This window comes from Thunnus albacares, chromosome 15, assembly GCF_914725855.1.
Source record: "Thunnus albacares chromosome 15, fThuAlb1.1, whole genome shotgun sequence".
Classification (NCBI taxonomy): Eukaryota; Metazoa; Chordata; class Actinopteri; order Scombriformes; family Scombridae; genus Thunnus; species Thunnus albacares.
Window position 1 is genome coordinate 21820625 of NC_058120.1, and position 13045 is coordinate 21833669.

At 38.3% G+C, this 13045-nt stretch overlaps 1 protein-coding gene across 4 annotated transcripts in view; it reads right to left on the reverse strand.

The window, feature by feature from the left end:
* The window catches only part of LOC122997905 (otoferlin-like), a 25678-nt gene continuing 12633 nt past the window's right edge, over positions 1-13045 (reverse strand). For 2 of the 4 annotated variants that reach the window (XM_044374249.1, XM_044374247.1), the window contains 21 exons: positions 12901-13020; positions 12643-12804; positions 11728-11890; positions 11466-11539; positions 11211-11237; positions 10977-11108; positions 10679-10751; positions 9708-9826; positions 9414-9551; positions 9042-9173; positions 8789-8916; positions 8494-8664; positions 8065-8225; positions 7684-7826; positions 7466-7554; positions 7210-7308; positions 6790-7031; positions 6446-6624; positions 6080-6180; positions 5215-5422; positions 3321-3404 (listed from right to left, as the gene is read on the reverse strand). In XM_044374249.1, the coding sequence (XP_044230184.1) occupies positions 5242-5422; positions 6080-6180; positions 6446-6624; positions 6790-7031; positions 7210-7308; positions 7466-7554; positions 7684-7826; positions 8065-8225; positions 8494-8664; positions 8789-8916; positions 9042-9173; positions 9414-9551; positions 9708-9826; positions 10679-10751; positions 10977-11108; positions 11211-11237; positions 11466-11539; positions 11728-11890; positions 12643-12804; positions 12901-13020 (2634 nt within the window). In that variant the 3' untranslated portion in view covers positions 3321-3404; positions 5215-5241. Of the gene's footprint in view, positions 590-2727; positions 3405-5214; positions 5423-6079; positions 6181-6445; positions 6625-6789; positions 7032-7209; positions 7309-7465; positions 7555-7683; positions 7827-8064; positions 8226-8493; positions 8665-8788; positions 8917-9041; positions 9174-9413; positions 9552-9707; positions 9827-10678; positions 10752-10976; positions 11109-11210; positions 11238-11465; positions 11540-11727; positions 11891-12642; positions 12805-12900; positions 13021-13045 lie in introns of those variants that run through there. The other 2 variants (XM_044374250.1, XM_044374248.1) reach the window with 2 other exon arrangements.

Consider the following 13045-nt stretch of genomic DNA (forward strand, 5'->3'; position numbering starts at 1 on the left):
GTCACTTTATTCACAAATTCAAAGCCAACTATATATCTGCACACTGTTGACAAACTGTTCACAATAAATCAGCACAAAAGAGTCTCACTTTGCAACATCAACAATCACTACAAAAACAACAACAACAACAACAACAACAATCAGAATCATAGTAAGTCAGGCAAAATAAAACAAACTGTCATTGGGAAATTGTAACAAATCTTCACCACTACATTCCAGTAATGGAATAGTGATTACATGTCAAAATTAGAACAACATTGCCTATTACTGTATATATTAGCTACACTAGTAAAGCTGATAATCTACATTTTGATTGTGTCTTTTGTCAAAATCAATGGCAAAAAAACTCAACAACACACAATTTAATGATTTCTTTACAGTGTAAAACAGTAAATTTCACCAGATCTCTCAAGCTCCCAACATTTTCTTCACCATGTAACCTGGCATGTTGTATAGGAAAAGAGCCAAAATGGCCAGCAGCAGGAGAACAGCGAGAATCTTGATGGTCAGCCACCGGTACTGGTCACATATCAGGTGTTTTGCCGCTTTGAAAGGGATGAGGAACCAGAGGAGGGCGATATCTGGACGGCTGGTGGAGTACAGAGACATGAACAATGTGTAAGAATGCCATAATTATCTGGCTTTATTATCTAAATTCATATTTCCATTGGTTACATATACAATGTACTGTATATCGATTGCCAAAGAGCAAAACCTCCTATCTGAAAAATGCACTTTTTTGAGAAAACTATACCCAATACATAATACACTGTTTTTGGACTAGATTACTATATTATGTGTTAACAATACCGTAATAACCATACAAACATACCATAAACAATACCACATAATACAGTAAAATAGTCCAAAAACAGTGTATTATGTATTGGGTATATAGGGCTGTATCCTCATAAATCGTATCCTTTAACGGATGTGGCTGGCAATTTTCTACTTTTTACTTATTGTCAACAAATATCATGTGCAGAGCCAAACCAACAATAGAGTCATCCTACTTAAAAGTATTGTGTGTGTGTCCAAAGCTTGATATATGGTCTTTTTCTGTGCCATAGACCTCCGTTTTTGTCCAAAAATGTTTAAAAACACATCAGTGAGCCACACCATTACAAACGTTCCTTCACTACAAAGAGTTTTGTGCATGGTAGTTTTTTAGAAACGGCTCCAAAGACTAGTAACAGCAATGATGTTTTCAGTCTCAGGAGAGCGGTTCTGTGTAAGGCAGACACTGTGACACTGTGCATGTGCAGGAAAGCAATTCCGTTCACTTCGCTAGCCTTGCTAGCTTGTTGCGCAACATATCGCAACCTCATGACTTTATACTTCATTGTAAATTTCTCAAAGAACTTCAGTACAACAAACAACAAACTACTGTGGCAATGGTGTGGCTCACTGACATGTTTTTAATAGTTTTTGGACAACAACAGATGTCTATGGCGCAGAGGAATACGATATATCAGACTTTGGATACACACACACAATACTTTTAAGTATGATCAATTAATTGTTGGTTTGGCTCTGCACACAAGATTTGTTGACTGAATAAGAAAAGTATAGAAAAATCGCCAGCCATATCCTTTAAGCTGCCTTTAAAACCTACTCTCACCCAAGCCAAGAGCAGGTATTCTGTGGCTTTGACCTCATCTTACAGTATATCTTCATTGCATTGGCTTTGGCTAACCTGCTGTGGTTGGCTACACTGCCTTGATATTATGTTAATGTCATGGCCCACTCATTAGTCCAGCCATCATCCCTACATCATCCCTACTTGTCTAGCTCTCCATCAATCTTACAAATAGGCGCTAGTTATCAGAAAACGTTTTGTCCCATTCTCTGATGTAATGCACCATTAAAGGATATGGCTGCCAATTTTCTAAAATGTTCTTATTGTCAACAAATCTCATGTGCAGAGCCAAACCAACAATGTACTGATCCTACTTACAAGTATTATGTGTATTACTTTAAAGTAGTGTATTGCCTTTGTACTGAATTTTGAATCTGTACTGAATTTCTTTGATAAATTTACAAGTCAAGAGGTTGTGATACGTAGTACAGCAAGCTAGCGAAGCACTGTAAACAGAACTGCGTCCCCACACATGCACAGTGGTGTCTGCCGTACACAAAACTACTCTCCAGAGACTGAAAACGTGATCGCTGTTATTAGTCTTTGAAGCCATTTCCAAACAAACTAACGTGACCAAACCCTTCATAATCAAGGAAAATGCCACCCAGTGTAGTGGTGTTGGTCATTGACGTGTTTTTAATGGGTTTTTGAACAACAACGGAGGTCTACAGCACAGAGGAAGAAGATATATCCGGCTTTGGATGCACACACAATACTTTTAAGTAGGATTAGTTAATTGTTGGTTTGGGTTTTATGTGTGTGAGTGTGAGAGTGCAGGCAAATCTACATGGCCATCAGGTGGGCACTGTCTCAGTAAGTGGTGTTTTTTATTGAGTTGAGCCCACGACAGTGTCCCAGAACCAACCCCCTCTTTAGCTGCACCCACACACTCAACACCAACTTCGGCAGCAGAACATCCTAACCTAGTAATTTTGCTTTCACTAGATTTTTGATTAAATAATGTATGTTGCTATTTTTGGAAATTTTGGTCACGAACCCATGCGATTTAATTTCCAAATGCTCTCTCATACATACCACACAAACTCAAGGACAAAGATAACAGGACCACTGGAAAGATTAATGGGTCAAAGGTCAGTTTATTCACAAATGTGAAATATCATACATAGTCTGACTTCACCTTGTTGATGAAGACAAATACCATGAATACAACAGGAAAACATGACAAAACAGTGTTTAAGGAATAAAATCTTAATTTCAACACAAGCCAACTACACAACTAAAAATTCACACATATTTTATCAATGAAATTCTTAATATCTGACATGCTTGGTGAATGTATTACATGGTTATAAAGTCACAAACTATTGCATACAGAAAACCACATTACAAGCAAGAGCAAAAACTGCATAGCTATCATGCCAACAATAGCAATATTCGAGGTGTTTACACATTAGACTACATTAATAACTGATAATGAATGTATTGAAGACTTATTATTAGCACTGCTATTGTAATAGTGCATCAATTCTTTTGTCAAATGGCATATACAGGTAGGTGCAAAGACATTCAAACAACAATAAGACAGTAATAACTGAATGCACATCCTTTGAAAACAGTTTTAACTCAAGCTCCCAACATTTTCTTCACCATGTAACCGGGCGCGCTGTATAGGAAAAGAGCCAAGATAGCCAGCAGCAGGAGAGCAGTGACAATCTTGATGGTCAGCCACCTGTACTGGTCACACATCAGGTGTTTCACAGCTTTGAGGGGGATGAGGAACCAGAGGAGGGCAACATCTGGACGGCTGGTGGAGTACAGAGACGTAAACAGGTGTTACAAAACACCAAAGCTAGTCAACAAGTCAAAGAAGAAAATATTTCAGTTAATATGATATGTACATAGAATTATGGAGGGGTGCTCCCATTAAGAGCTGATATAACCTAATCTGACCGAGGTAAGGCCTGCTTACTTACACACCTTGGTCTATTTTGTGTGTAGAAGTTGGATGAAGAGGACACTTATTGATCGACAGAGGAATGTGTTTTAGCCCTATAATTCCAGTCTGTATCTCTTGTGTTGATGTCAATAGTCACTTTTCACTTTCTTTGCACTGCCTATAACTCATATTTACAAAGGAAAATGGCTAATAATTTAGGACTGATAGAACAATTAATACTTCCTTTTTTTTAATCAAATAGAAAATGAGAGCAAAGCCGTTCCTGTGACAAGCAATCCTATTGATTTGCTGGTTGCAGAGGGTAAAATGGGGATGAGCTGATATTATTAAATTATGTTTTTACACTCTGCTGAAAAAAGAATAAAATGTTCTTTTTCTTGAAACTTTATTCACAAATTTGTCATAAAGCCGTATTGTGCATGCTACTGACCAACAAATGCAAATACAAATCCTATAAATCACTGCAAACCTTACTAGAATATCAATAAAAATGGCTCAAAAGTAAGAAATCCAAGTCATCACACTGCAAGATTTCAGTAAATTTCATACACAGCAGCATTACTGCAGGGATGTTTAGATCAGTTGGTTCCACGCTTCTGCTGTAGCCTCTTTCAGTTGTTGCTTGTAGGTTTTCTACCTTAATTTCATCTTGATCATGTGAAACATTCTCTGAATTAACAAGAATATGGGTCCTTCCAGCTGCTCCTCTTCATAAACTGGCTACACTGGTCCCATTTTTACTGATGGTGTCTTGTCTAGTTTTGTCTGATGAGTTTTGTGATTTTATTTTTCTATATCAGGCCAAAACCATGACCATCCCTCCACAATGTTAACCATCGATATGACGTTTCTTGCTCTTTCTTTGTTCTGTGCATCATTGTTGTGTAAGTATTTTTTTCTCACATGCTTACAGAACTAACTTTTTGTGTCTTTTTGTACTTGACTGATTCAAATTTCCAATCTGAGCCGCTGCTCTGATGCTAATGAGCATCTAAAAGTGTTGTCTTGTGCCCTCTCAGTCTTCGTCTTGTATCATGGGATATCTTTACATCTGCATTCTGGCCCTACTTATGTTTTATAAACAGTTCTTTTTCTCTGCTATTACTTTCTTTATTAATTCTCTCTTCAACAGATTGATCTTAGATGCAGTTCTTAAACCCACCAGTGATTGTTTCTTTCTTCAAAGTACTGCATATTGGGATTTTGGAAATGCGCTGATCCTCTTCAGAAGCAGGTGCAGAGATTTATTTCTCACAATGCCTTAATCTTCAGTAATAGAGAGCTCTCTCCACTCCAGACTGGTGAACATACTATGGCTAAAAAAGTAATCTATTGGAAATCCTCAATTTTAAATCGACACCTTCATCTTCAGAATATGAAATAACTCTATAGACATTGAGTATGTTGATTATCTTCTTTTTCTCACCTGATAGCTGAGAGTTAGTATTTGAATATCTTATTCAATAAACCGACTTTCTAATATTCAGTAGAATATGCTCTGCAACAGAAATAGTTACTATTTTAATCTTAATTGAATGCTTTACCTAAATTATAGTATTGTTGCTATTTAGTTTTTAAAATGCTATGAATGAAAGGAAAGTGTGGCTAGAGAGAGATAGAGAGGCAGAGGCCATCTGGTTAGTGAAACTGCTGGAACCTTCTGCTGAGGTGTCTGAGCGACATCTCAAGCTCCCAGCATTTTCTTGACCATGTAACCAGGCATACTGTAGAGGAAAAGAACTAGCATGGCTAGCAGCAGGAGAGCAGTGACAATCTTGATGGCCAGCCACTTGTACTGGTTGCAGACCAAGTGTTTTATGGCTTTGAAGGGAGTGAGGAACCACAGAAGGCTGGTGTCTGGACGGCTGGAAGGACAGAAACACAAAATGTTCAGTAATACAGACTCTCAGCGCTATGGGCCATTGTTGCTCTCTTTCTAAGCCAAATCTAAATGTAAATGTAGTTGACATTACTGACACAAAGACAAAGCAAAAGGCAAGACATAGAAACAACTTATTTTAAGAACTTGTAGGTAGAAATACACAAAAGATATGAAGAAACAGCAACTTACCATGTAAAGTAGGCATAAATCCAGAACTTGGTTGAAGTAAATTCGTACAAATGTCTTTGCTCGTTTCAGGAAATTGCTCATTTTTGTTATTATTGTATTATGTAATTTTATTTTTCTTTAAATAGTGTTTATGTTTGTTTTATAGTTTGTTTTTATGTTTATGACAGATTTATTCATTTAATTTATTCATTTGTATTTATCATAGTATTTATTTTGTTATTTCTGGCCTGTTTTGCATTAGACCACTTGTTGGAGTTAATTTTTTTGGTCAAGCTGGACTGACAGAATCTGTATTTATGCTTGCATCTGTGTAACCGTGTGTTTATAACGAGGTGTGAAAGGTAGCCAAGCCAAGGAATAAACTGAACAATGTAATTAAGAGAAACAGATCTAAAGAGTGGTCATTAATAAGGAGGACAACAGTGGGGTGTTTAGAGAATATCCTTCATACTTGGGTTTCTCCAACGGCTCTGGTTCGTTGCGTCCTTCACCAACTGGGCTTTTCTCAGCTTCCTCTCCTGTCAGAAGGTGCAGCTCTGCTTCCACTTTTCCCTGAAAAGACAAAAATCGATTTCAGTCATTACAAGGGTTTCAGCTACAGATTAGTCTGATGATGTTACAAGTGTCAGGCACACTAACAAGAACTTGAGCTTGAAATCGCAGAGCCGCAATAAGAGATGACCTCATTACCAATAAGCTCAAGTTAGAAGCACAATCAACTGTCCATCTCTGATACATTCAGTCCAGTTTTTATTGTTTCAGTAGATCAGTCCTAACCAACATTTTGATTTACTGGCTTTCATTTACTGTGACCTACCGTGAGTTCAAACTCATCTTCTTCATTTCTGGCCACAAATGGCCACCAGCCTTTGATCCTCTTCTGTTTGAAGATGGAGACCATGGGCATCTCTGTTTCATTTGTCACCATCTCAATGGTGCACTGCTTGGCAGTCTTAGCACCACGCGGGAAGCGGTTCAGGTCCAGCTCAATCGCACCTATCAAGAAGACATATAACTCAGTTAAGTGCAAGAAAGGTTAACTGGCAGTGGTAAAAAGGCCTGATGAGTTCAATTATAGAATATACCAAATAAAGTAAGGTGTTTTAATTCTGTGGCAAAAATAAGGATTCATGAAGTCAAAGATCGTTATAAATGACTGACCTAAGAAGTCATCTGCTGAAAAGTGGTCAGCGTCCCACACTTGCAGATTCAAACGAGCTGGGATCTTGTACTCGGTCTCATCCCAGGCGAACATTGATTCTTTTTTAGAGATGACGATTTTCTCTTCAGCCATGAGGTAGTCGAAGGGGTAGACGAAGCGCCAGTTGAAGTTGCCCTCCCCAGTAATGGAGTGGTAGTGGACATCAGTGTCCTGCTTGTCCTCTTGCTGCCCTTTCAGCCAACTGTTACAGACAGAGAAGTGAAGGATAGATTCAAAATCTTGAACAAGTATTGTTTTCCATCTGAATCAAATATTTTTGTATTTTTATGTATTACAAATATTGGTCCATCTGTGCACAATTATAAAAGAGAGAAATGAGTAAATAACACAAAAATATACAGTATCAAGCTCAACATTACCCTCTCACAAATATATCACTCGATTTCTCTCCAGTGAAGATATCATCATCCTCTAGAACAACCTCATCTGTGTTCCAGACGATCACCCTCAGTTCAAACCTGAACACAAGCAGAAATGACAAGATATATGATCAAACACTAATAATATTATGATTAATGATGAATTACCACCGTCCCTGAATTAAACCTTATAATTTATTCAGATAAAAGTTCAGGCAGCACCTCTGCCTGCTGGACTTTATCAGTGTCAACATACTTCTTCGGTTTCCGTGGTGAAATGTCAAGGGCAGGGCCAGGTGCCGTCATATCCTTAGGGAACATATCCACCCACATCTCAATTCTCCCCTAAAGACAATTAAACACAAGGGAACAAAGTTTTTTAGTATGAAAACAAATATTTTAAGTTACTTAGAAGAATGACCCCTGTTTAAAAGGTGAAGCTGGAGTCGAGAAAACATGAATACATTGACGTACTTGTTCAATTCCTGGTTTATCAGGGTGCAGCAGTGGTCTGGTCTCCACATGTTCTGGGACAAGCTTGCAGCCGACCCGCGGGATTTCATCCCAGTGCTTCAACACGGTCAGAGCCAGATGTTCATCTGTCTGCTTCTTCAGACCTGCCAAACAACATCAAATAATCCATGTGGTTTAATTTAAAATTTATTTGAAATCACACTTAGCATTTTTACAGGTACTGTAGGCATTTAGCTGCGGCTCCGGCACAAATTAGAACAAGTCCATCTTGTATTACCAATATCACAAGCAGCCAATACTACAGACAAGACACTTCTCATCCAAAATATTTTCCTGGTGGATATTAAGATTAACAAAACTGTGAGTGAAATCTGCACGTACCATTTTCGTCCTCGATCTCAGTCGGTGCCATGAAGACACGGTTCTCCACCTTCACTCTTCCTCCAGGGCCGTAGTGAGGCCCATCCAGTTTGCCATCCTTGCACAGCTTAGCCAGGATCTGTGTGGGTTTCATCGGGTCCCTCCAAACATTGTAACCATGGCTACAGAGAAGAATAAAAGTAATTATAGCTATGAAAAATAATGCATTATGTAAAGCTATGATGACTCTACAGTTTATAATAAGATTATACGTCCTTTATGAAAAAAATGACACTACACTTAAGTAAAAAAACATTACACAAGTTTCAATTTCATGTACTATTCTGTGACTGACATATCATCTAACACTACTTCCTGATGCTCCACATTATATTATTTACTTAAGTTTGTCCACACACTGCCACAGGGAGGTCAGTCTTTGATTCTTACATGGCGTAGTTACTCGTGATACCACACGTGGCTCTGTGTTTGCTGTAGAAGCGGTTCTCAAGGTCAAGTTTGGTTTCTCCAATCAGATCATCAGTCCCCACCAGATCCCAGTCATAAATTGACACCGTTAGTGTGGAATCCATTGGGAATGTGGCTTCAACATCAAAGGACCTGAGAGGATGAGAAATACAGCATTTGTTAGGTTTTTATGCATAATCAATACATGTACTGTATAATCAAATAATACCTTTGTATTGATCTACTGAATGTTACAGAATAAAGTCTTTCTACTTACTTGCCAAACAAAGGGTTCAGCTGTTTTGAGATGTAGTTCTCTTTGTCTTTGATCTCTGTCTTTCCCAGTTTGATTGCAATGTACGGGTCAGCTTTCCCATTAATGTCAGCTGGATGCAGATCAGTCGCCTACCAATAAATAGTATGACTAAATTGATTGATGATTGATTGATTAAATTGATTTTTTTTTAAAAAATCATATCTACAACAGTATTCACATTAAAATGCAGTAGAGTGCAGAATACATAGCTTACCCTGATGACATAGATGCGGACGAGGATGTTAATCGGGTCGTTGTGAGGGATGTTCTGAAACATCCCCATGTTGGAGTCAAAGCTCACGTCTCTGGGCATATCATCTGACACTTTGTACATGCACATTGAGCCCTTAAGAAACACAGTTATTTCAGGTTAAAGGTAACATGTCACAATAATATTGAGAAAAACGCTTTACAATCAGAAGCATTCCTCACGCTCTTTAACAGTCTTAAGTTGGCTAAATAAAATGGTAATCCATGATTAGCCTGTTTGTCAAAAGATATTATAGGTATGTACAGAAAAAATTACTTAACTGAGAGAAAAATAACTTCATCCTATCTTAATGTATTGTACTCTCTCTGCTCTTACTTTGAATTTTCCAACAATCCTGTCTTCGTCTGTCACATTTTGGTCATCATCATCGCCACCTTTTCCCCTGAACAGGTTAAAACTGTGCAGCCAGTCCTCAAAGTCGTCAAAATCACCCTCCAGTTCCTTGGGATACACCTTGTTTGAGAATTAAAAAAAATTAAAAACATGAATTCTGTTTTCTTTTTCTCACAATTCCAGGTTATATTTCTACCTATAACATCTTGTCATGTACAAACAACAAGTATAGTCAATTGTTATCTTCACAACAGTTTAAACGTGACATTTTAGTACCTTAAGCTCATCCAGCTTTGGCTTTCTCTTCCCTGCCGGATCGAGTACTGGCCTCTTCTTGTCCTTCTTTCCTTTTCCTCTCTTGGTGCCTTTCACAGGAGAGTCATCAGGTTTGATATCTGAGTACAGGTTAGCGGTGGAGGATGGAGTGAAGAGGGGGTGGGGGGCGGGGGGTGAAGGAGCAGAGCACTCGAGACATGAATTCCACATGAAAGTTGCCAAAACCAGCTGTATACAGCAAGCATACCATTGAATTGTATACTACAGAAGTATACAGTTCAGTGGGGATACTTGGTAACGAGACAGGATCCTCCAGGCAGGCAGCTGTAGAGCTGTGAGGTCTCTGTAGAGCTCATTAAAGACAAGCTCACAATGTTCTTATTACTTTTCTACTGTATGTCACATAAACATCAGTTTACATGGTACAGCACAAAGTATATATTTTCTCAAATTATAAATTGGTGACTCTGGTTGGTACAGCACAGAATCAAACATGTTTCAAATGTATTTATATCATTTTAAAAAGCTCATCAATCTGCATTATGATTTAGTTCTAATTGACAACTTTCATGGCAAGCATACGGTTAATATGCATATGGGAGAGAAAAAGCGGTTGGCCCACATATGGAAATTTGGATTCATGTCAGTATTTACATGTAGGCATTCTTGGGCTATGAGTGTTGCAGCAGATCACTACTGGACTGTAGAAGAGAACAACACAGTTAGTCAGCTTATAAAAGATGAACTTCATTTGAAAAGTTAAAAAAAAAGCATCTTTGTTGGTCCTATTTATCATCCTTCAGTACTAGGAGATGGCAGTTGAGTATTTGAAGTGCAAGACAGTTTAAATAATCAAAGAAAAGTTTCAAAGGAAGTCAATTTTGCTGTTTTTCTCTCAGATTTTACTACTACTTGGTTCAGGGCTGACAGAGAAGCATGTGAAAGCATGACAGACAACATAAAACTTTTACCTCCACCATCTGCAATGTCCATGTCATCTTTGTCCTCTGAATCTGAGAGAGCTGCCTCTTGAGCCTTGAGTGCCTATAGGAGCAGGAGGTCATTTTTAAAACTTTTTATCAAGATCAAAACAAGATCCAAATTTCCCCAAGATAATAAAGATGTGAAAAAATATAATAAGAAAAGTTTAAATATAAGAGCATTTTATTTTAGCTGCCATCATACTTTGTAGCACTGGATGGTTTTGTTAAGTATAGCTTAACTTCATCTAGCTGCTACAGTCAATAAATCCAAATTCCAGTTTCTTACCTCTGTCAAAGTTTCAATGGAGGCAAAATATTTGGACCACCAGTCCAGCATGCTCTCGTCAAGTTCCTCTTCTTCAGTCTCATCACCCTTCTTCCTCTTCTTCTTTTTCCCCTTTCCATCCTTATCATCATCCTTTTCATACAAAAAAAACATTAAATAGGTTGTCAGTATAGTTTTGAGTTTCCTTGATAAAACATAAAATCTTTTAATTCATAAAATATAAAGCAACCTCACCTCAACTTTGACCACAGCATCGGAGCACTACACAGAGAAATAGATTGCGTAATGTAAAATCATGCAACAATATTTTACTCTACACAGCCTGATCTGATTGGCTCTTTATTCCATAATTGTTCACTTGGTAGTGTGTGAATGGTGTCTGTCAAGAGCTCTCTGTTTTAGACTTGTCTTTTATATGGGATTTTTAATTCAAACTGGGTCTAATTCTATCAATAAAGGTTACATAAAATTGAAAATGTAAAAACTCACAGAGTCTAGTTTGACCACAGTTTCCATCTTCTTATAAGCAGGCTCAGGTTCCATGTTGACAACAACGATTTCCTCTGGAAGATAAACAGATGTTGTGAATGACATATTTCTCAAAATTAAATCATGACAACCAGAGACAACATTGCTTGGGCAAACATATATTGTGTGTTTTTAATTTTCAGAATCGCAAGTTATAATAAGTAAGTAATGTGAAAATTGTGTAATATGACTCCAGATTTTGGTTTATTAAGGGCCAACCTACCTGTAGTGGACCAGTTGTTGGCCTGCTTGTCTGTTGCCCTGTAGATGAACTTCCGCAGGGTGGTGACAGCATGGGAGCCAACCAGAGTGTAGCGGCCAAAAGCCCTGCAGTCCACCACTCGGATGTTCAGAGGCGGGTGATGTAACTCGTTCTCAGGCAAATCCTGAGACACAAAATCCAGGATTAGTTTCATACTTTAAACCTGCATTAACTGATTTTTTGGCCCATTGGGGAAATCAGAAACACATTGTAAACACAACATATGTGACATATCATCAGCTTATAAGTGATATGTTGAACTTGTTAGCAAACAGTTCCTTATTTACACATCCAGCAATTGCGAAGCAACATTATCATTCATTTGGAGTCGTGTTTTTGTCCACCTGAGATGGTGAAGTTCAATATTCACTCTCCATTAGTTCTGTGTTTTGTCTCTACCAACTCCTGAAGGAAATATCTGTCTCTTTAGCTGATAAATGTTCCACTAGGTTCACCAGCTAGTCGCTATCTGTGTCTGTTTGCCGTTTCGTCCTGAGCTGGTAGTATACAATGGGTTTTTAGAGCTTTTACTCTGAAAACAGCCACCTGCTTTGACCAAAAACAACAATATGAGAGTGGTGAGACTGAACCAAAACAGTAAAGCTACGGCCAGACAGCTTAACAATGAGCAGAAACTCGCTCCATAAAGCCGAAGGGAGCTGCAGAGTTGAGTGATAATTCTCTGAAGGTTCATCACTACAAGCGACGCCTTTCACATTACCATTTGACATATTGTTATTATGAAAAATATAGATTATAACTGCTTTGAAGTATGAGTGTAAAGGAATTTGTATTGACACGTCAGTAGTCCACTCAGTTTAATAGAAGGTGATAGAAAATGTAAATATTAATGGAGTAATTTAAATGATAACATACAACTTCAAACCACTTGACAAGGGTGCTGAAGTTGGGGTTTTTCTTGTAGTTGGGGATGAGGGCAGACTGCACTCCCTTGCCAGCACATTCGATGTCCACACGAGGCCGGTCCACCTGAGCGAGATTCACCCTCTTCAAGTCTCTCAAGCCCCAGAACAACACCTGGAGTAAGCAGAGATTTTGTTGGCTTCTTTTGCTTTTGCTTTTTCTAGTAAATAAGTAAAATTGTTCAAGTTAAAGCTAAAATGAAGTCTTCACCTCAATCCTGTACTTGCTGAGCACTGGTCTGATTCCCAGCGGAACAGGCAGGATTGGGCCGCGGTCCATATCTGTTGGACCGTCTATGGGTGGCAGGTCAGCTTTCCCGTTGGGGCCAATCTAACAGACATCACGAGAAACGATT